General features: G+C 43.2%; 1 protein-coding gene across 4 annotated transcripts in view; it reads right to left on the reverse strand.

The window, feature by feature from the left end:
• Positions 1-25,478, reverse strand: part of srgap1a (SLIT-ROBO Rho GTPase activating protein 1a) — a 115,414-nt gene that overhangs the window by 36,957 nt on the left and 52,979 nt on the right. For all 4 annotated transcript variants that reach the window (XM_079501805.1, XM_079501804.1, XM_079501806.1 and 1 more), the window contains exons 4-9: positions 23,886-23,948; positions 17,853-18,032; positions 15,724-15,852; positions 11,223-11,444; positions 10,283-10,384; positions 184-381 (exon numbers count right to left, since the gene is read on the reverse strand). In XM_079501805.1, the coding sequence (XP_079357931.1) occupies positions 184-381; positions 10,283-10,384; positions 11,223-11,444; positions 15,724-15,852; positions 17,853-18,032; positions 23,886-23,948 (894 nt within the window). The remainder of the gene's footprint in view (positions 1-183; positions 382-10,282; positions 10,385-11,222; positions 11,445-15,723; positions 15,853-17,852; positions 18,033-23,885; positions 23,949-25,478) is intronic.

Raw genomic sequence — 25,478 nt, forward strand, 5'->3', positions numbered from 1 at the left:
AAAACATATCATTCTGGGGCGTCCTTGACATGAAGTTTGAGCACCACTGATATACAGTAGGTTTACATTAGGATAGTATTTAAGAAGACATTTGTAGAATCTGGTCTCAGGTCTTAAAAGGTTTAACCGTAATTTACAAATAATGGTAATTGGAATAACGTTGCTATTGATTTGAAGGCCTACCATGAAGTAGAACTGCTCGGTCTCCTGCTGGTTGGCCCTCCTCTTGGCCATGCTGGGTTTACTGAGGTAGGTCTCTGACACCGTGGACTTCACAGACTCCGTAGAGCGGCTGTGGTGGAAGCACTCGGACACGTCGTAGTCCTCGATGGTCACCATGTCCTGGATGGTGGTCAGAGTGGCTTCTGATGTCTTCTTGATCTGTGTGCACAAGAAGAGACCAGGTGCTTTAGAGCAGGGGTTCTCAACGTTTTTGGCCGGGGACCCCCGAAAATGCTTTGGCAACGTCTCGGGACCCCCGCCCCGCCCCCTCCCGACCCCCAATATAAATTGACTGCTACAATAACCTTAAACCATTTTGGGCGGGAACCCCTTTTGGTGTTTTAAGCATTGTTATAATTTAGCTATTTAAAAATAGCAGATCTACAAGCTCATAGCGCGCCACCGAGTGGCGCGCTACGAGCTTGTAGGTCTGCTATTTTTGAAAAATCGTGAAAAAGAAATTAAAAAACAAATTTCTTTTTTTTTTGGAAAATAATTTGGGGACCCCCTAAAATAATTTGGCGACCCCCCGAGGGGTCGCGACCCACGGGTTGAGAACCCCTGCTTTAGAGCAGTGGTCCACAAACCTTTTTGAGCTCAAGACCCAAAAGAATAACCCAAACTAGTGCAAATAGCAGATCCGCAAGTTCACAAAGTGTTACGATGCGGATATGTACGCGCGACCCACACATAATAATAATGGGTTACATTTTTATAGCACTTTTCTGCTTACTCAAAGCACTTTACAATGATCCATTCATTCATACATTGGGAGGTGAAGCAAACAAACAGTCAATGCCAGTCACCAGCGTCCTCACTTCCCACATTCACACACACCAATGATGGCAACCACTGGAGGCAATGTGGGGTTCAGTGTCTTGCCCAAGGAAACTTCGACACGTGGACAGGATGAGCCGGGATTCGAACCGCCGAGCCACAGATCATTGGACGACATGCTCTACCTCTTGAGCCACAGCCGCCCCTGGTCGCAACTAGTGTTTGGGAAACACTGGTTTAGAGCAGTTTATGTCAAGGACTCCCATATTGAAATGTAGACTATTTGGTGGCTGTATCAGGGACCAGGGAATAATAATAAACTTTATTTATATAGAACCTTTCATCACATAAAAATGCAGCGCAAAGTGCTTTACAGGGCAGAAAAGAGAAAAAAAACTAAATAAAATCTATAAATGCACCAGGTCTCTGTGTGTACTGTACGTACATACATACGTACGTCTGTAATCCACGTAACTCGAAACCCGTTCGCCCACACGGACTTCAAATTTGAGACAGTGACGTGTTCCACACCACCACAGGGTGTGCAGTGCCCGGTGTCGAGTCCAGCGGATAGCCGGTTGTCCACAACCAGCACAAAAGCCTCTACCCGGGATCTGGACCTGATCACCCCTATATCTCCATATACGGAGCTTTCCTGTTCTGACATCACAACACTTCATATTTGGGCATGCCTGACACAGAACACCATATATAGGAATAAAGGGACACAGAAATCTCCATAAAGGGACACCGACAGATGGGTGGAACGGGTACTCTGACACGGGTACAACGGGTATGCATAGCCGAGTGGGGCATGGGTCTCCAACTTCCATCGTTACCGACTCTGTGCTCTATAGCCGGGCACCGCTCTAGTAGCATCAAAACAAGCAAAAACTAAGTAACATTAAGACAATAAAACAATAGCAAAGGACATAAAAACGGCAGCAAACCATGCAGAACAGTGAGTACATTCATAAGAAAACATTCAGTCAAGATTTATACATTTTCATCCCAAAACAGACGAGTCAGAAGGCGTCGCATGGTGTGAGCTTCTAGATCGGCTGTTTTCGAATAGCTGAAAAATATTTAATTGGGCAGTGTTTAAGTGTTTAAACTCTTCCTCATTTTTGCTGGGGACTCCCTGGAACCCCCTCAAGGCACCCTGTGGGTCTCCGGACCCCACTTTGAGAACCAGTGCACCATGATTATGTTCTGAAACTAATGCAGCACATCTCAATCATGACTTGCGGCCACGGTGATCAATCTGCATGCACTCAAACTGGCAGAGGAGGTGGAGTCGTGTGCTTTTAAGCTTCATTTCCATAACCGCCCCTTAGCTCCCTGTCAAACAGAGTGCTTCTCCGGGAGATTACAAACGTCAGGACTTGGCCAGGCTCGCCGCCCCATCACTTACGGGAGAAGAGAGATTTTTGGCTGGCGAGCGAGGTCCTTAAAGACTGTCTGTTCCCCTACTTATGACAAAGATGGCAGAAGTTTCACGATGAACAAAATTAGATGGTGCTAGAGTTTCCAAGCAACACAGAACGGTATACGAAAGAAAGGCGGATAGTGAAGGCTAGTTCATGTTATGAAATCTTTCTAACCAATAAGAGACACAGTAGAAACAGTAACAGTCTATTTTCAGTGAGTTTATCCCTAAAGCTCAATACAGATCTAGACTGCTTCCCAGGTAAGTCCTGCCCAATGCAGGATCTCACTTTCATTGACAACTCCCTGGCTGCTTTCCAACTGCATGCTTTCCAACTGCAAAGAGCCCGGGTGGATGTTGTCCTGGACAGTAGGACTATCCACCAAGGCACACATACAGTAGGTTAAACATTAAGTCACCCAGGAGTCCACCTAGCTCCCTTATCCAGGCCTCAGTCGCACCCGCTCATGCTTACTTAAAGCATGAGCACACTTTGGTAGAGGTTTGGGTTGTGTGTACTCATCTTGTCATGATGTAACTAGTTCAATTGGTGCGATATATATCGCACTCTTGCACAGCTGATTATAAATAATTCAAAAATAGCCTCTCTTTGACTTCTATTGTACGATGAAACAGCTCTCAAGTCACTCTTTTAGCAAGTAATGCAAACCAAGCTGACCATATATAACATTATAAAACCCAGTACAAAGAGTTAATTTAATATAAATAATATCAACTTTGTTGATTTTGCCATTTGGAAGAAGAAAGCCTCCTCCTAGCACATCACTCTCCTCATATAAACCTTGGTGAGCATACAGACCCCCACAATATGTAATTATTGAAAAGCTAAATTTGTCTTAGCTTTTTGAGTGGTGCAACCACTCCCTTACGGAGCTATGTATGTGGCTGGGTGGGTGGCTGGCTGGCTGGGTGGGTGGGTATGAGCACGAAAACCGCATGGTTGTTTTGCACCACCTGTGCGCAACCTAACACACACACACAAACACACACGCAAGTATTAACTGTATATGTGATGATTTTGTGTGTGCCAGTACAGTACAGTACAGCACAGCACAGTAAAGTACAGGGACCGCCACACGGTAAGTGTGTCATTTCTCAACCGTTTCGGACGCGGGGCGGCATGCCGGAACCGGCCCGGCCCCCTGGGTGCGTTCCTGTGGGTCTGGTCTGGAACCCATGTTTCTAAACATGTAGCATGTTTAGAAAGAAGCTAGATTAATTGTTTATCTGGTATCCAAGTTTCCCCATTATATACCTTTATTGACTAGGGCTCATGCTCACTCTGCCCATTCCCATTATATACGTAAAGTCGCTAAGAGATAATAAGTGTCTGCAAAATATCTAAATTGTGTTGATCAATCAGGGAGAGAGGGAGAGAGAAGACAGGGCAATGACAGGCATGCCTCAGACACACAGAGATGTGTTCACCTGCTGAGTGAGTGAGTGAGTGAGTGAGTGAGTGAGTGATAGAGATAGAGATATATAGAGATAGAGAGAGAGAGGACAAGGGGGCAAACAGGGTGAGCACTGAGCAGGGTGGTGGACTGTTGACTGTGAGTCAGTGATGTAGAAAAGCCGCAGCGAGGCCTCATTGTGCAGAAACCCTCTGAAAATGGCTGTATGACGTGTTGCGAATTTCACCTATAACAACATACCAAACATATGGACGCCAAGCCTAATGTGCGGCTACAGTCAGACTCTTCCCACTAAAGAAAGAACCCAGTCGATTCCTCATGGACCTGAAGTACACAGAGAACGATGAGAATGGAGTATAGCTTGTGTGTGTGTCTCCCAACTGTTTGACCCGTGACTCATTTGGTGTTTGAAAACCACCTGAATAACAAGGTGGAATTCAAGCGAAGTGGGGGAAGGGGGGTGTCTCTTTCATGTGTTTACTGTGATGGATTACATCGCTGACGTGTCTGCCTGCACACACACACAATGTGGATGCAGTAACAGTGTCATCTGTCTCGCTTTGGAAAAGCCAAAACACACAGCAGGTCGGGACAGAGCTAATGACAGCCTGGGACGGCACAGGAAGGAAGCAGAGCGGGGAACAACTCTCACATGAATAAACATCTACATTTCTAAACATTGAAAAGTTGAACAGAGAAGAAAATTCCCTTGCTTGACTTTTATGACATTTATAATGCATTTTAATGCACTTATAAGGCTTCTTATAACACTCGTTATAAATGTTTATAATCATGCATAAAAACGTATAAGTGCTGTTCCACTGAGCTTGTAATGCATTATGACCAGCACATATATTACTGCATAAAGCTTCTTATGTACATACAAAAGTATATTATACATAATTATTTTAAAAATAACGAGCACCATGCATTATAAATGTGATTATAATGCATTATACACCCACATTTTGAGTGAAATGTTACCAATAAAATTAATATACAGTGACTTTTCAGGCACTTCAACATCAACATTTTAGGACGGTGGTTATATGAATGCCATTGGAGCCATGTTTTAACCCTAAAGCCGATAATAGCAGATCAACAAGCTTAGAACGTGTCGCAGCTGCTATTTTCGGTGCACGACACAGACATGCAAATAAACAATCTGGCATAACTCCAACCCCTCACCCCTAAGCCTAACTTCTAAATGTCGTAATTCTAACGAACCTTTTTTAAAGGGATTGTGACAATTTATTTATTTTTGTAATTTTTCTTAATTTCTTTTAGGTTTTCTGAGCTCAATTGCACCAAAAAAACTGAACTTTTAACATTCAGTAGATTTTCTGTGGTGTGGGGTTTTCTGGCTCAAACAGGTGCTCTGAGTTTCCTGCGGTTTGTGATGTAAGAGACAGAAAATGTCAATGGGATTTACCAGCAGATGTCACTGTTTACATTGCAGCTCAGAAAGACTTCCAAACCCCAGAGAAAGCTCCAGACCACAGAAAATCCACTGAATGTTTAAAGTTCAGGTTTTTTGGATGTAATCTAGGTCATAAAACCTAAAAGAAAAACGAAAAATAAAAATAAATTAAAATTAAAAAAATGTCATGAAACCTTTAAGGTTTCTTAAATTCTTGTATACTTGTGGGGACATTTGGCCATAACAACAGACAGGCAGAGATATAGTAAAATCCTCTCTGGGTTTTTGGGTAAACTCACTGAGTTACTAATGGATCTACTGTATGAACACTGAGGAGGTTGGCCGTGGTGACAGGGGAAGTAAGAGACCCAGCATGTTATCTGGAGAGTACCACTAATATGGAGCTCGTCCCTCCCTGGCAGCTTCCAGGGGCGGGCATTTGGAGGTCGGCATGTCCAGCTGTTGCTGTGCGGTCAGGGAGGAGAGGAGAGGAGCCACGCATGCGAGAGAAGAGCCCCCAGCTAAAAAGCTGCTGAAATCCATCCATTATTCAGCAGATCACTAAGTTACCAGAGGACCACAGATTTGCTCAATTACAACATGGCTTTGAGAAGCCCGAGAGGGTCTCGCTCAGTGCATCCCAGTGGTGGTAGAAGTACTCAAATGTTTTACTTAAGTAAAAGTATCAATACCACGATATTGAAATACCTTGTTACGTAAAAGTAGTACATTTGCTAAGAAAGCCATCACCAGGAGATGGTTGAAAGCAGCCCCTCCTAGAGAGGAGCACTGGATGGAAATTATTGAAGAAATATATCGCTTGGAGAAAATGACTCATAATCTGAGGACCAAGGCGGAGCTATTTGAAAAACGTTGGGAAAAATGGCATATATACAAGAGTGAATAGTGTGTATCCCCCCCCCCCCCCCCCCCCCCCATCTTTTGTTTTGCTTTTTGTCCTTGTTTGTTTTGTTTCTTGTACTGGTTTGTCTTCGTTTTTGTTTTGCTCTTGTTTTTCTTGAATGTATGTATGTATTTTCGATTGTTGTTTGGAAAATAAAAACAAAGTTTCAAAAAAAGTAGTACATTTATACGTTACCCATTTAGGACTGAGGCAGATTCTAAAAATGCCTTCTAAAAAAAGTTTTCTGGAAAAAGAAAACGTCAAATATTTATTCAAAACCAAAAAAGGGGTTCCCGTCTTGAAGGGTAAAAACACCAAAAGGGGTTCCTGTCTTGAAGGGTAAAACACCAAAAGGGGTTCCCGTCTTGAAGGGTAAAACACCAAAAGGGGTTCCCGTCTTGAAGGGTAAAACACCAAAAGGGGTTCCCGTCCTAAATAAGTAAAAGTACTCAATATGCAGAATGTCCCATTTCACAAGTTTTCAAATGCATTAAATGTATAAAAAGCTTTTGAGACGGATTGAGTTGTGAGCTTGTAGATAGCAAAATCTCCACTCTGAGTGGAGTAGTATTGAAAATGACGACCTTTGCTGCATGTCTCCCCCCGTCTCTCTCCCTCTTTCCTCATGTCAATCTTCACTTGTTATCTATCAATAAAGGCAGAATAGCAACAAATGCTCAAGTAAAGTAAAATTACCTAAAAAAAAGTACAGCAATTGAGTAAATGTAACTTGGTACCTTCCAGCACTAAGAAGCAGTGCTGTACACAGCACTGCACAGACAGGGAATGGGGAGTAGTGAGAGAGTGAGTGAATGATTTGGGACACAGTCCAGTTCTTCTGCATGGCAGACATCAGTGAGGCTCATGTCAGCATGAGAGCGACGCATATCTCATCTCAAAAAAGACAAAGTGCCGTGACGTCCATAGCTTTCAACAGACCCATGTGGTGAGATCTGTAATCTGCTCATTGGCCCGCAGCACGCGCACGCGCACACGCACACACGCACACACACACACACACACACACACACACACACACACACACACACACACACACACACACACACACACACACACACACACACACACACACACACACACACACACACACACACACACACACACACACACACACACACACACACACACACACACACACACTTTGATGTTGCATCTCTGTGATTTATCTGAGGGAAAAAACAAACACTCCCCACAAAGGTAGTAGATTGTCAGGGTTTTAGCTTGCAAGGCCTCGAGAAGGATCCGGTAAGACCCAACGATGCTTCTCGGTAACATTTTTATTTTAATTAATCACTTAATTATTTCTTTTTTTCTATTCTTTTTTTCACCTAAACATCATCATTGATGTTCATTGTTTAGTCTTGCAATGTCATTGGTCATGATATTTGCATATAAATACCCCCCACAGAGACACAGATTTACACAACTTCAAAATCTCTGGATTTCTAATCAAAGTTGACCTATGACCTTTAATCTTTAACCCTGATAAAAGTAACTAAAATGCATGTAATACATATATTTGTGTGATCATTAGAATGTCTAGAACATGTATCATGTATTATTGTGAAAGATATCCACCGAATGTAAATTATTAATTTATTATTATTATTTTAATAATTATTATTAATGTGCATAACATTTTCATTAAACTTTTTTTTTTTTTTTTTTTTTACATTTTTTTTTAACATAAGTCCTAGTAGTACAAAGTAGTAGTAAGGTTGAAATCTCTTTTTTGCAAGTAGAAATGTATCCGGGTCTTACAGTCTTTTTTTTTTAAAGATATTTTTTTTGCGGCTTACGCCTTTTATTGGTTTTTGAAGGGACAGACAGTAGGCTGACAGGAAACGGGAGAGAGATGGGGGAAGACATGCAGTAAAGGCCGTGTCGGGCTCGGGAATCGAACCCGCGGCACACTGCGACTGGACTACCAGTCGGGTGCCCAGACGGTTACGCCACCGCCTGGGCCGGGTCTTACAGTCTTAAGTTGAGTTCATCTTGTGACCCAATGCGGAGAGGAGAAAACAAGTCTGTGTGTGTGTGTGTGTGTGTGTGTGTGTGTGTGTGTGTGTGTGTGTGTGTGTGTTGTTTCATACAAATCTCTGAGGCAAATGAGAACTAAATCACCACATTCATATGTTGGACAGAATGACACTGAATTGACTGATGAGGCACTGAGATGAACACTGAACCCAGTGGTTCTCAAATGTTTTCATTTCAAGGGCCCCCATAACTCTGAGAGTGCACAAACAACCACTTGAAATCCAGCACCCATCTCTGACGAAGCCTGTCACTGTCCTAAAACTAAACTAAAAAGAAGTACCTGCAGGACTTGAGGTACGGGACTGCTGCTGAGTATAAACCACTCCTACAACTGGCTTTGTTTGTCTGTCTGTCTGTGCAAAAAAAATGAGCATGGTTGATGCTGTTTGGTTGATGCTGATTTCATTACGTCAGAACACAATCAGGCTATATAATACCTTACACCACTCAGTTCACACGGGTGTGATTTTTACTCTAATGACTGAAATCATGGCGACTTTAATCCATGGGTCCTCCCACAGACAGTGAGATTGTGACATTCCCACTCGCTACACTCTTGACATAAAAAAAACAATTTACCTCCCATTTCCTCCTGTATTTCATGGTGTCACAGCGGTTTAAGGAAACAGCTGTGCTTCTATGAAGTGCTGCCCTGAAGCCTTTCCTGGCCTGACTTAAAGTTGGCTTGTTTTTGCTCTCCTGTAGTGCTGTCCCGGTGCCCTCGCCACCCTTGGAACGGGCAGGATGTAGCTGGCACCGTGTGCCAAGGAAGAGAAGCCATCTGGTGATCCTATCACAAGTCAACTGCACCCACCAGCGCTGCACTGACCCACCAGGATGATCCTTTCAGAGGGGCTGGCAGAAAGGGGCACAGAGCCCCCGCAGCATTTCTACGCGCATGCATGCATGCACACACAGGCATGTTTAACTCGTTTTTCCCAACAGTACAGACAGTTTGAACAGTGAAGATACTACCTGGGCTGGTTGTACTCAACATAACATGCCAAATACGTTAATAACAGACAGCATTACACACAACAAAACTCAACCGCTGTGAGTGTGTACTTCCTGGTTGTGTGAGCAAACGGATAAAAGATGGACAGCGAGTGTGTGCTGATGACAAAGAGGGAGAAGGAGAAGAAAAAGGGAGAGAGCGAGTGCATGAGAGATGAGAGAGAGACAGAGAGCGAGAGAGACTGACAAACAGAGAGAGAGACATGTATCATGTTCTGTTTTGTTGAAAGGTGCAGTCACTATTACTGTAGGTGTGCTAAGTGCTGAATTAAATGTCCCCCATCCTGAAGAAAACACCAAGAAAAAACAAAATAAATACAGCAGGGCTTCAGTGGCTATGGGTCCCAGGTTGTGAGTTTGAAAATAGTGCACAGAATCAAAGAGACAGATAATTCAATCACTGGGAGCATAACAGTGTGAGCTTGTAGATCAGCTATTTTGGGGGAATGTTCCACCCAGAATAGGGATACTGGGGTTCAAGTGGTTAAGAACAAGGGCTTTAATTCCTGTATCAAACGGGAGGGAAGTAATAAATCCCACCGTTAATCGAAATGTCAACACAAAGTGCAAAGACGGAACCTGATGAGTTCTACAGATTTGGGCTGTTTGACTCATTAAATAGGCCTCCGATGGTTCTGTAATGTCACAAATTCACAATGACCCCTTTTGTTTTGTCCCAGATTCATTACTTTGTGTCCCGCCATGGAAAATAAGTGTGAAGCTTAATTTAATATGCAGGAATAACCGTTCATCCATTACCACCACAAGTTTAACCGGCTCTGTTGTTGACATCTTCTGCATGTGATCAAGGCACGTGAGGTGAGGCCATGTCATGTCAGGTGCTGGGTTGCTCTGGCAGGCTCGATGATCACCATAAAATCCTGTCGTGTGTGTGTATAGCACCATATTCTTTTTAAATCGTGTATGTAGTGTGTGCACGTTTAGATTAGAAAGAAGAGAATCTGTAGTGTGTGATGCAACAACATTTTTAAACTGTAGTGTAAAGCCTCTTGTGTTACCTCTTCGTTCTCGATCTTCAGAGTGGCCAGGCGAGACTGCAGCTGCTGGAAGCGCAGTATGAGTTCCCCATTCACTGGCGGCTGCACCGAGATCTGGCTCACCTGCAACAAACAGGACTTTAACCTCCCATATGCATAAATACGTAAAGTAAAAGGGAATATTAAAAAAAGAGGCTGGGGTGCTCACAAAAGCCAGAGTAGATACAAATGGAACAAAAAGTTATTTCATTGCTGGTGTAAATCCCAATGCAGAGTGCAGACGCCATTATAATCAATAGCCAGGATACAGACACGGTAGCCAGTGGCAGCCAAGCAGTAAAAACATCTGCACACACATACAGATGTTAGGCTGCAGGCTAGGAGGTTGTGAGACATCATTTGTTATTCGCAGCTCCTATAAAAACCTAATCTGGCAGGACAGACAGCAGTAAATGCTGCAATTAAGCGACAACTAAAAATCAGACCTCATTAAGTTTGAGACTTTTTCATAAAATGTAAAATTCACTGCACTGCTTCCATACAATGTAATGAGTTGGCCGTGTGCACGCTTCTCTTGGACAGTAAAAAAAGAAACATTGCAGAACTTAGCAGAAAACTCTTAGTTCCATGCAAAATTAACTTGTGGGTTTAAATTTAGTGGAGCTGTAGTGAAAGGTATTCATGGTTAAGCGATTCTTTAAGACACTACATGCTGTCACAATGCAACACATTGTGAATATCCGCAGCACACTCTATTTTCGAACAACAATGCACCGAGTGCACTGAATAAACAAATGACAAAGAGGGCACACCAGTGCAAAGTTCTGAACACACCCTTAATGTTTGCTACGCTTTGCAAATTATTTGAGGGGCCACTTGCAATATTCTCGCAGCCCACAGGTTGAGGACCACTGGACTAGTGCATATCAAACTGGAGGTCTTGAGGATGACTGCACTGTACCTCATCTCCCAGGTGCGACTGGAAATCAAACTTGGGGGGCGGGCAGAATGCGGTGGGGTACATCTCCATGAACCTCTGCCGGTCACTGCGGGGGTCCAGGCTGTCCACGGCGTTCTCGATGATGTCCAGGCCCTCGTGGCGCGACGTCTCCAGGTTGTACTCCGCCGAGAGGTAGGTCCGCAAGGCTCGATTCAGGCTGGCGTGGTATCCCAAATCACAGCACTGGAAGGAGCACAGCACAGGAAGGAGAGCATAGCGTTGCTGTCGGGCTGAAATCTCCATATTTAAACTTTGTGTTTTTTCGTAATTAATACCCTACTATGTAGGGCCTACTTGATCATACTAGAGCCTCACACAAAAGCATCAAACGTAGCACATCCATAAGCAGGCGCAAAGCGACACATTTTAAGCTAATAGATCTGCTACAGTTTTGGTTTCCACCCGACAGAGACGATAGGATAGATAGTATTGTCCTCTAGGGTGAAAATCTGTCATGGAAACACGAGATCTGCTGTAAAAGACACATTGACAATTACATAACGCACATAGACTACTGTACATGCAGTACAACACAGACTGCCAACTAATTGCACACTGCCCTTTCAACCACACATTGTAGTCCACAAAAGAGCGTGCAGAAGGGATTTCCTCCTCACTCACTTCTTATGATTGTTGAATTATTAATATTAAAATGATTGTTGAATTATATCATTATATTCCGAGTATAAAAACGCCTTTAGTTGTTTTTTAAAGGGACGGATGGTTAGGCTCTGCCGTGGATGAGGAGGAATGGGGCACGTCCACATTTTATACAACCAGAATTGGACACATTTAGTGAGTTAATTGGATAGTGAGTCTACAGCGCTCAGCACATTCCACTGACATGAGTCATTTAAGCTGAACTATTTTCCAGTTATTTTATGTCACCAGTATTGAAACATTGCTGGCCATTAAAGGAGGTGTAAGTGATATTTCTTGTTAAAGTGTTATACTGTACTTCCTGATTCATTGTAATGATTCGGTAATTATTGTTTGAGTGCTTGTTCAGACACCGGGGTCTCCCCGTCTTCTCCAGCAATTTAGTAAAGGGGAAACCAGGATAGCAATTTCATCCAATCAGGAGAGAGAACTCTTACGTGATATAGGGATAAACAAAATTGGTACACGTACACTATAAAAATCACACACACACACACACACACACACACACACACACACACACACACACACACACACACACACACACACACACACACACACACACACACACACACACACACACACACACACACACACACACACACACACACACACACACACACACACACACGAATGAGAGCAAGCAGAGAGAGGTCTAATTTCTCCACAGCATGATGATGACACAGAGGGGAGTTCGCATTTCTCTTGTCCTTCCGGACCATCTGGAAAGAAATAGCCCTTCTCTCCTCCTCGGTTAATGACAAGGAAAAGATGGTGCATATTCCCCCCCCAAAAAAATAAGTAGGCCAAATAAATGATAAATAAGTCATGTTCATCGATTGTGGCAGGTCACACAAAGCATTCTGCTGGCGAGGCACAGTGAAGAGCTCTGAGTGCTGCTGAGCAATGGGAGTGCTGACCCACAACCAGCTGGAATTCACACAGAAATAAACTGGGTTACAGGGATCCGTGCCCACTGCTCTCCATCCAGTCTGAAGAGACATGGAATACAAGGATGCAAAATGTAGTGTTTACACCCATTTGTGCAAATTAAATTCTGTGATGTCCAGTGGTGGTAGAAGTACTCAGATATATATATATATTGTTTTACTTAAGTAAAAGTAGCGGTACCACAATATAGAAATACTCTAGGCCTGAATTAAAACAACAGAGCCCACTTTAGGCCTTTTCAAATAGCAAAAGTATAAACTAGTGCTTGAGTGGTTAATATTATTATTTTTGTATTCATATTTTAAATCTACAACTAAAGTAAGTACAACTAAAGCTGGGGTTTAGTACAAGTTTTGCTGTTGGCTTTGTGCCGAGCACTGCCGACCACGTGTTCACGGATCACAACAAACTAAACGGTGGCAACGCAAGATAAACCGTGTAGTTAAAATGGTGCAATCGTGGCTTAAAATGGAACATGGAAGTGTGGAAGACAAGGCAAGTATTTTGACCAGCAGCAGCAGCAGAGGAGTAACCTACAGACAGCGTGGTACAGTAATGCATGAAACCCATTTCAAACGGCGCATCTTACAACACGTAGCGTAGCCTATTGAAAATAGTTGATTACTTGATTCAATAACAGCTGTAAGCAATTAAAGCCAACTGCATTGTGCATCGCGAAGCCACGGTAAAAGTTAAAGTTCCCTTAGTGCTCCTGTGTGAATAGGATGGGATAGGTTAGGTGTACGCTTTTTAAGTCATAATGGTGGTACCCGGAGAGCCAAATATTTGCTGAGGTGGTACTTGGTGAAATAAGGTTGAGAACCACCGCTCTAATAGAAGCCCAGGTATGGTTAGAATATTGAAATATATATTCCCTGTGTATTTTTGGTTTCTCAAAAGGCCCAATCGAGGCCCAGGTCAAAAGGCCTAATCGAAATGACAGTGACATCACATTACAGTGATATCACATTATCATCCCCTCCCCTAACCCCTCCCCCTTTATCATACAACAGATGTGGGTGCGGCTTCAGTTCTGGTGGATCACCAGTTCACCACCCATCAGGCAAACCAGGCATACGTAATGAACTGGTGGCTGTGGCCACATAAAAACCTAATTTTAACACTTTCTGTACACTTTTTGGAGAAAAAAAATCTTTCTCTTAGTATAAGCATATGATAGTACCTGATGATCATGTTTTAGGGGGGGGGGGGGGAATCACGGCACTCCATCTTTAAGTAAAGTTACTTTCCCCCCTGGTGGCTGTAGCTGTGTGGGCAGATATTTGAACCCCGATAGAGGAGATGGGTCCTGAGTTCCTGACATCTCACCCTATATCAAGGCTGCGCTGCAAAACTCATCATTCTCTTCTTAATCCTACCACTATTAAACCTTAAAAGGCCTGTGTGAACGCAGCAGCTCCATGACACGAGGGAGTACGAATAACCATGACACAGTTCTTTTTACGAGAGGATGATTTTGCAAGGGAAAGGGAACATTGGTGTGACTCAGTCTCCACATCGTCTGATCGTTGCGTGTGCCTGGTCGTGAATATGTGGAAGTATAGTCTTGCATAGCCAGACGATCAGAGATTTGATACGTCTGGGAAAACCTAAATTCATCGACTCGAGAAGGGATAAAACCAGCTGTAACAAACCTATCCTAAAACACAATAATTATACCGTCCCATAAGGAGGACCACAATCAAGACTTTGCATTGGTTCTGGTGCTGTTATTTATTGCGACTGAAGGTCGCATTTACTATGAAATCGTACATTTTTGTCCGTCAGTCAGAATCACCCAAAATCCCCATACATAGGAAAGCCCCCATATATGGTGCATATAAGGTCTCGTGACATCATGCGACATCATCAGAGATGGAGATCCCTGATGTCATAGTAAATGCGACCTGCTGTCACAATTAAGCCCATATGGAGATCACTGATGTCATCAATATTGGCCAGCAACTCTACATCTGACCTCAAACTCTTAGATCATCATCTTCATATATGGATATACGTCAGAACCTGTTCTGACATTCCATATGTTGATCCTCCCCACCCATCCTTCCTCTTCGATTTCTCCCTTTTGACTGATACCCGTCGTCCATTTAAACTCTAGACGGGCCTGCCCCAAAGTTATTAATGCAGCCACGCCCAGCCGGCCGGCGAAAACTAAAGTTCTCAACAGGCCCGAAAATTAAGACCCTCATAAAAACCCTCTACACTCAAGACACTGCCCCCGCTGCCACCCTTAGATCTCCATATATGGAGCTGACCTGTTCTGACATTCCATATTTTGATCTGACCTCATCAAACCCTGTACACTCAAGACACGCTCCATATATGGCCAGTACAGAATTCATTCCATATGTTGATCTGACCCCCCATGCCAAAGCGTCAGCGCTCGCCCAGCAGTCTGCTGTCACCCAGGCGGATGCGTGCACGCGACCTCGCCCTTTAGGCGTCTTACTGGTTTTTCCAAATTGTATCCACCCAGTTTTAACCCCATCCCTCAATTTAGATGTCACCGGACTCTGATTTCTGATAATTTTGCTATATGAGACTAATGTATTAACTTAAGTTTAACTAACTTTAAATCTTGTATGCCTATTTTGGACATACACGGAAATGTTCAGGACATATCAAAGATTGTCAAACATGAGCTTACAGACTGGCTATTTTATGTATTTATTTGAATACGTGGTTAAATGTCTCCCTCATCTCATACTGGGCTGGTCCAGTTGGTCGATGACAGATTATTTAATTTATTTTAATCTTTGACAGCAGAAATCATGCTAACAAATATACACTGACTAAACGTTTCTTAGAAACAGGACATTTTCATACTTACATCAATTAAGTCGGATAAGTCGTGGATGTAGTATTTGAATACAGAGGAGTTTGTTGCTTCGAGTGTCAGGAGATACTCGTTCCGCGCTTTGATGGACTTCAGTTTGTTCTCCGAGTACTTGGCCTGGCGCTAGAGAGAGATTGGGGGGGGGGGGGGGGTGGGGGGGGGAAGAGAGAGAGAGAGAGAAAGAGAGAGAGAGAGAGAGGGGGGTAATTAAAAACAACAAAATGAAATTGCTGCCCTAACTGAACAGACATGCTCCATTAGGCCAGTGGTAAAAATGTCAGAACTTGTGCGGGGGGAGCTGGGTTCGAATCTCCTGACATGACGACATGAACATTACAGAGTGCAGCTTTAATGAGCCGAGTATTCCTTTTATTGATACGCGATGGTTGGTCTCCCTGTGTGCAACGTGGCATCATGGTAGAGCACAGCGATGACAACGAGTGCAAACATATTTGGCGTGGTAAGAAAAATAAAAAGGGAAGAAGAATGAGAGATGAAAAGCTAAACATCTCTGATTGAGCCCTCTTTCCGAATTCTATACATGCTCTCTTAGTCACCATCCTCTGACCAATGCACGCACGCACGCACACTGACACGCACGCACGCACGCACGCGCACACACATTTAAAAGCTTTGCAAATGCATTCTCGACAGAGCTGTGTCAAAAAAAAAAGGAAAAAAGAAAAAAGAAAAAAGAAAAAGAAAGAAGTTATTCCCTGCGGTCATTAAATCATTTGTCACAGAGCTTTAACAGAAAACAGACTGCTTCTGAGAATACAAGGACTGCGACAGCGTGCCATCGTGTGCTTTTCAAGGACTTCTTGAGGCCTGTGAGGCTCTTGGAGAAAGGCCACGCTGCAGTGTGTCGCAGCCTGTGGGCGTTCAGTCCACGTCATGTCATCATGAGCACCGACAGAGACGTAGATCCACATTGAAGAGGACAGCTGACAATAGCGGCAGGGCCTCATGTGGGTCTCGGACTTCATTGCGGCCAGTCTGACATCAGTCATCTACGACAGCCGTTCTCATACTTTTTTATATATTTAATAAAACTCTAAGAGTGTGCAAATTAAACCAAATGGCCTTCCATTAAAAGGAACACTAAAAGCCAGTCCACACCAATGCAACTACTTGCAACTGCAACTCCTTGCAACCATTATCCCCAAATGGCACCAGTTTGCGATTGGTCAGTCCAGACTGCTGCAATGTCTTGCAACTGGTTGCAAGTTGTGACTAGTTGCATTGGTACTGTGTGGACTGGGCTTTAGATCATTAAGTAACACTAATGCTGTGTTCACACGGGCAGATTCACAGCATATTTGTCACTTTGTATGTTGCATCGGAAGTTGAAGCCAGTTCAACGTATTTATAGCTTTGTATCAGCTACAAACGTTGGATTTGCTTTGTAGCTTCACGTGGCTGGCTTCCATTGGACATTAATGGTAGACTGTCTTGTATCTACTATCCACCCGTGTGAACGCAGCATAAGGATTTTACTACTGTGCAATGTCAAATGGGAGTGATACTGTACTATCATAAGCGATCATAAGAGTTTTCCAGAATCTTGTCATTGAACGTGGCATAAACGTATCAGCGATTGGTCGAAGTGTCTCGGGATCAGTGTTGATTTTGTCGACCAATACTAAGACGAAAAATGTTTGTCGACTACCTTTTTTCACAGACGAAAACTAAATGGAAACTAAATGAAAACTAAGCTATGGTGACTAAAACTAAGACTAAATGTATTGACAATTTCCTCAACAAATAAAACACTAGACTAAAATGTTAGGAAGGGACTATAGTGGACAAGAGATCCAGTATACTCATTTTACACTTGGTTGCATGCTGAAAATAGCAGATATACAAGCTCACAACACGTTGTGAGCTTGTAGATCGGCTATTTTCAGCAAGTGTAAAATCAGCCATTACGATGGCATCAAGGCCCGCCAAAATACATCGACTAAAATTGTATGATATTTAGTCGACTAAAACTAACACCAAGACATTCCGGGTGACTAAAATGTGACTAAAACTAAATGAAAACTATTCAAGAGACTATATGACTAAAACTAAGATCTAAATTTGCTGTAAAAAACAACACCGAGTCGGGATGTGGTCTATACCTTCTCCTTCATCTTCTCGATCTTCTTGACAGAGCGCTGTCTCTGGTGTCTGTCCTCCAGGCGGATGCTGAACACGGGCTCTACTCGGCCGATCTGCTTCTCCTCCTGCTTCTCGGCCTCCTTCAGCTTGCTCTCAGCACTGATGCTCTCCGCATGGTACATGTGGTAGGTCTTCATCACCTGGACAGAAAGAACAAACACCAATGAACTTAGTCATTTTAATGTCAAATAATTTCAGCGTTTTTGGTAACAATTTTTCAGAGTCTGAGACAATTTTATATTTATTTTTAACACTTTGAACCGCAACTAGTATAAATAAAATCAGTCAACACCAATTCCTTTCACAATAGGCAGCCCCATTGCAAAATATATATATAAAAAACAAACACACACACGCAAACCAAAGACAGATTCTATCTCCCAATTGTTGTTATACTGTCGGACCACAGCATCCACAAATCATAGCAGTTAAAAAAACGTGACACGCTCCTTTCATCGCTCTGAGTGGATTTAGACACGCTGTCTGGTTTGAAATGAGGGTTAGAAGGAGGACAAGCACTCCAGCTGAGGATTCTGGGAGTAGGTCCCCAATTGCTTCCAATGGGCACGGATGACATCAGGCCACATTACGACTCTCCCATAGACTTACATTGAAAATTCATATCATGTTTCATAATATTCAATCATTTATTGCCAAAACACTTGGAGGTTTTCTCAGAGTTTTGTGACGCAGCATGCATAATCGATAATAAAAAACAACATAATACTTCCTACGGTTACTATGAGCATCAAAGCAATATTTTAAATACATTATTAGCTTGTTTAGCACCTCTCAGACGCCACCAGAGCAGACCAACAGCCTTTACATTTGAAACCTCTGGACTCTAGTGGATTTGAGTCCGACCTTGTGACACCATGTTCCCAGACAACATTATGGGCAGCAGTAGCTGAGTGCTATACAAACTATCACCCATTTTATTATAGAGAATATTATATTGATTACTTTTTTCATTGTCTGGAACGGTAACTCGGATGGTCGCCAGTCTAACACTTGACTCCCCCATGTCTACGGGTCGATGTGTGAGCAAGATACTCAACCACTAGCCATATCACCCCCCTGGGGCACTTACAGCCATCTGAGCAGCCTTCTGTAGGGTGAAGCTGTGAAACACACACACAGCAGCGCTTAGGAAGTTGCCGCACTAGGCCGCATCCCATGTATTGTTTATTGTTTATTGATGATATAAATGATCCGTGCAGTGGAGGCGGGGCGCGGGGGAGTGCACGGGAACTGGCACGGGAATAACTGAGTCGCGTTTGCTGAGTTTGTGCCGCCAATGGGCAATGGCCTATGTGTTCTATATGGACGCACCGGCGCTGCACGCACGCATGCACGCACGCATGCACGCACTAGAAAATATGCTGTAAGCATGGCATAATGTACTATATGGGTCGGCTGGATCATAGTTTATAGTGGTGGTCCAACGGATTCGTATGAAAATCAACTGAAAATCACCAGTAGTTATCACTCGAATGCAATCGAGCCAGCAGGCTCGCCGGGAGCCGACTGTCAGCGAGTAGGAAACACGGAGACGTCCGATTGTTGGTCACGTTGTCGGACAACAACTCTAACCCCAACTCTAACCTCAGTCTTAACCGACCATGTAAGTCCCCTAACCTCATCAGTCTTAACCGGCCATGTAAGTCCCCTAACCTCATCAGTCTTAACCGACCATGTAAGTCCCCTAACCTCATCAGTCTTAACCGACCATGTAAGTCCCCTAACCTCATCAGTCTTAACCGACCATGTAAGTCCCCTAACCTCATCAGTCTTAACCGGCCATGTAAGTCCCCTAACCTCATCAGTCTTAACCGGCCATGTAAGTCCCCTAACCTCATCAGTCTTAACCGACCATGTAAGTCCCCTAACCTCATCAGTCTTAACCGACCATGTAAGTCCCCTAACCTCATCAGTCTTAACCGGCCATGTAAGTCCCCTAACCTCATCAGTCTTAACCGGCCATGTAAGTCCCCTAACCTCATCAGTCTTAACCGACCATGTAAGTCCCCTAACCTCATCAGTCTTAACCGGCCATGTAAGTCGGTTTCACAATGTTTTCACTACGGCCTGGCAGCAGTAATTTCACTTCCGTGTTTCCGAATGGCAGCCAGTATGCATGCAGTAGGCTTCAGGTGAGCCTGCTGGCTCGATTGCATTCGAGTGCTACGTACAGTAACCTACTGGTGGTTATCGGTTGATAACATTCAAACTAAGCGGGTGGGTGATCAGGGCACAGTTATCATGTGCCCTGCAAGGCTGCAATATGAGAGTTGGCATCATTCTTTTTAAGTCTTGTTAAATTCTACATGGCACGCAGACAGTTTATCCTACAATGACATATCACTATTAGTATTAGATATCGTTTACATTGCGTGTGGACCTGCGTGCACTGAAGCCTGCTGGGCTGTCCTGTCATCATGCTGAGGCCATTAGACCAAAATAATGTCCCTATGCTGGGAAACGCATCACCTTCATCAGGGACTTGCTGATTAAAGCATACTTCCTGAGGTTTGACTCACTGTTATCGGAGGAAGGGAATTACACACACACTCCAATGAGTCCACCGACCGATCCATTAGAAAGTGACTCATGCCCTCTGCAGCAGGTGGCACAGAACTGCCTGCACTGAATTCTTTAGAGGTCACGACACAGGAGATGTGTAGAACTCTTACTAAAGTCTGTGGTCCAGAGAGTGTATTATGAGACACAACGGACTGGGATTATGAGCGCTCTAAGAACTGTGGCGGTGAATCACCCACTGTGGGAGTTGGAAGAAGAACCACTGAGGCATGGCCATGATACGCGCGCGCACGCACACGCACACACACGCACACGCACACACACACACACACAGTTTAGAGAACTTACTCACTATGATAGACGGATAATGACATGAATAATGTCATTAGTGAGTGCACTATTGTCAAGTGGGATGGTGATTCTGTAATACAGCGATGCTAGGGAGAGGAGAGGAGTCAACAAACCTTTTCCACATAGTGAACCTAGAACAAGGCCATGCAGTGCAGCCATTTCCCCCGAGGACGGCAGCAATATGGCCAACCTGTGGTTTAAGCCATAACCAAACGGCTCCAGCTAATTACAGATGGGTTGCCTGTAGATGTATTACGCTTGTCCACATTAAAACCTCACATTCAGTCAAAATACAGACTCACCCTGCTCTACAATCTAAACATCGTTCCCCCAGAACGGGCTATTTCTGTGCCAGTGGAACCAACGAAGCAAAATAAACCCTATTTGTTTTGAGATTATTGCCCATTTTTTGGACGGATGGTGTAGCTCCCCGTTTCTAAACCGGTGGTCCACGGACCACTAGCGGTCCTTGACATAATTATAGGTGGTCCAAGAGAACATGGATAAAATAATGGCGCCGGCCATAACTGAATGGGTAGAGACAGAGAAAGAGGCCGCCTGGGAAACAGAAGGTCCCCATCGTCCCAGCCACCGGTCTACTGTATGTGTCCAAGTGTCCCTCAGCAAGACACTAAATCCGTGACCGTTCCCTGTGCGCCTACTGCTTCTGACACTTAGGATGGGTTAATTGCAGACACACATTTAACGATATGTGACAAATACCCCAAAAAGTAGTGGGGACCAAATTGAACATTATTTATTATGCTAGTCTGGTGTAAGGGGACCCAGCGGAGAGCAGGGCGAGTGAGCGTAGGCAGAGCACTCCTCTTACTGGGGCTGCTGTGTTTACGTTGCAGCTCCTTTTAGTTGGATGGATTTAGAAGACAGGCGAGACCTGTTATTTCACTGGCGGTGGCCCGCACAGGCCCTGTGGCTTTTTCTGATGCAATAGTCACCCACGCTGCAAACTCCACAGTGCTGCATTAACCCTGCGAGTGTGTACAATATCTATACATGGAACCAAATGGAACCATTTGTACACTACAGTTACATGTGTTACAACTTACAAGAGGATAGATTAACACTAAGTTCATTATTATTTATTAAAAACAATAAAAAATAAAAGATCTACAAGCTCTACAAGCTTATCGTCACATACATCTATAGAGGTATTTGGTGAAAAACACAAACGTTATATTATCGTTTTGCACATCTGCCGGCCCTATGTCACAATCATTGACCCGAGGTGTTGAACTCCTCATGACCGCTGCCTCTTGACCGCTACCATGACAACCTAAGCCGTGATCACACAGCATGACAGGTGGGTCGCGGTTTCACCCACATCTGAATTGATTACGTGTGTGAATTTAGCGTTTAACACGCCAGCCAACCACCAACGGCCAATGAGAAAATGACATGTCATTGAGTTTCGTGAGGGGCACAATGGCTCGTTGTTCACACACGCACGTGCACATGTGTGTGCAGCGTACATGGTACATCCATGCTCGAGCACGCTTACACTACAAGCTAGGGTTAGGCGATGAGACTTCAAATCAATGATTTCATTAATGAACAGTGACCACATTTTTTTAATAGTGAAATAGCCAATCTACGAGCTCACAACGCACGACGCTGTGTAATATTATAATGCCAGTGTTTAATCAGACTAATCAATTTGGTTGTTTATATAAATAAACAATCCATTACAATCCCCCCAAAAAAACGTTTCGATCATCTGGTTTGATTATTTGTTGTAAATGAGTAAATGTCAGATATATTTTTGGTTAATTTCCCAGCCCTAGTACAAACTGTATTGTTGATGCTTGCGCTGCTGAAACACTAGCGAGATTAATGGACTAGTCCCGTAGGCTACATGAGTAATTATTTTCACATTCAACATTCAAGTATAACTATCAGAAGATCAAAGATTTAGCTATAGTTTCTACCTGATCTGATAGTTGTCAAGTGCTTCTTGTGCATATAATGGTATTGGTCAGTTCTGACATTCCAAATATTATGTCCTTCACATTATTTGCAAAATATTATCATAATAATACAATATAATCGAAAATTGGCAAAATAAATAAATAAAGACAGAAATTCAGATGAAAGTTATGAGCTCAACTGACAGCTATATACTCACATGCACGGTGTGAAGATTAACGGGAGGATTCAATAGGCCATGTCACAAATTCATTGATTGTTTTCTTAACTACTATCTGTCACTATGCAGCTCTATCGAATACCCAATCAAACTGTTTCATCACCAAAGGCTGACGCCAACGGAGGCCACAGGAAGCGCTGCTGCCGTATACAACCCACACAGGGGTCTATCTATTCTATACGACATGGTGTACAATCATTGAGGTAATCTATACATGCATTGATCTCATCCAGATTGAGCATGAATCTCAGCTGGTGGCCGAATAGAACCGGCTGCACAAATCAACCAAGTGAAATTAATTATTGATTAGTGATTTAAATGCCCTGTTCCTCTAAGGTCACATATTACCTACGTACGGGTTCCAACATGCAGGGTCTATGGGGTTTCTTAGCCAACAGATGCAACTGTTTGTCATGAAGATAGTTCGCCATAAATTGGGTATGATACAGTTTAACTGTTGGGTTTGGTTTTGTATTAATAATCTATTATAACTATATTAAATCACATGAATTCTAGTGTCCTCCTTATTCTGCCCGTGAACATTCTGCGAAATGACAATTAACTGCGAGGATATTAGGGGCCTAGTATAGACAGACCCTTATGAGCATCAGGCAGTGCTACTTTTCAAACAGCAGGTGTCCTACACCAGGGGTTGTCAACGTTTTTGGCTGGGGACCCCCAGAAATGCTTTGGCCATGTCTCTTTTTCACCACACCGGAACCGGGGTGTTATGAGCGCATACAGGACACAATCGATCACAGTAATCAATTGATATAAAAAAAGCGTGATAAGGCATCATCGGCGGGGAGGTACATACAAAAATAGGTGTCAAAAGGCTCAATTGGCGATAAATGAGTTTTAACAGATGCTGTAATGACACATAGCTACCAGAGGGGTCACCAAAAACACTTTAAGGAAGACGGGTATTACTACTTACTGTATACAGTTCATTCAGGACCTTCATCAAGTCTTCTTGGAGTTGAAAGGTTATTTCCTTGCTCTGAAAATTTAACGGAAAAGGAACAGAGAGAAAAACAAAATTAAAACACATACGTACCACACAATTATAATATTACATAGCAACATACATAATCAAAAAATAATATAGCAGGGGCGCCCGCTGGCTTAATGGTCCAGGCGCATGTCATATATAGGCTCTGGCGTTGCGTGTCTGAGTGCCGTTCATGATGACCTTTGCTGCATGTCTCTCCCCTTCTCTCCCTCCCTCTTTCCTGTCCGTCTTCACTTTATCAATAAAGGCACAAAAGCCAAAAACTAAAAGTGGTTAACGTAAAAGTACTCATATCGCAGAATGGTCAATTTACACAATATTACTAGTATTTTGTAATTAGTAATGTGTTAATGTGTTCCTAACTTTAATGTTGCAGCTGGTAAATGAGAGGCTGATTTGAATTATTGATGTGCTGCTGACTGATAATACATCATCCTTTATCACTTAACCCATTAAGACCAGAGGTCCATTCTACAAATGCCTTCTAAAGCATTAGTTCGCACACTTTCAAGATTTTTGAAAAATGTTCAATAGCAGATAGTATATTTGCTATTTTTGAATAGCCACTGCAAAAATCAAAAAAGTCAAAACGATGCTTCACCGGTTTTAATGGGTTAATGTATGTTTTGTATTATTCATCTAAATCTACAAAGTATCTAGCAACTATAGCTGTCAAATAAGTATAGTGAAATAATATTTGCCACAAAGTAATCTCTCAAGACAGATTCAGAGCTCTGCAGCTGAATATGCTGGCAACTCCCATTACACCATGTAGATGTTGTACCACCGGAAGAGGGCTGAAGGAGAGTGAACGGGCCGACACGCGGACACGGAGAAGAATACAAAGAAAAAGGGTATTTCTTTATTTATTTATTTTGTGAATGGGTTCCCAGATTGGCCATAAAGTGAAAAATGAAAATATTCAAGTAAAGTAAAAGTGACCTACTACATTTCACCACTGCAAACAACATTGTGTGATGTGTGAAATCTCTCCAAACATGTTGAACCAATCAACCATGATGCCACAACAAGTCCGTCAGACACGTACCCACAACCCATCTGCCTGCATGGTGCACGCTCTGTCTAGCAGTTACTGCACGCCATGATGGAGCTCTATAGGTGCTTCTATTATTCATTTGACTACGCGTCTCACATTTCTCCCTTACAGATTCACGGCTCATGCGTTTATGAGGTTAAAATACATGACATGTGAATGTATGATCTCCTCTAAGGTTGCGATTGATACCGCGGTTGTTACCTGGATGATGTTTCAAGCCCTGGCCCGAGCACTCCAAGTCTGTCTCTCTCTAAACCCAATTATTCATCCCCTTAATCTCATTCCGGACGCTCTTTCCCAGCAATAAACTGCAATGAGGTTCTGAGAAAGTAGCCTAGAACCCCCAGCTAGCCCACTGCAGTGCTTTACTCACCACCAAATAGTAAAGCACACTCCTTCATTTAACTGCGTTAGATCTGGTGAGTTACAAATGGATAAATTAACACCTGCATTTTGGCCTT

The sequence above is a fragment of the Electrona antarctica genome (genome assembly GCF_951216825.1).
Source record: "Electrona antarctica genome assembly, chromosome: 5".
In the NCBI taxonomy this organism is placed as follows: Eukaryota; Metazoa; Chordata; class Actinopteri; order Myctophiformes; family Myctophidae; genus Electrona; species Electrona antarctica.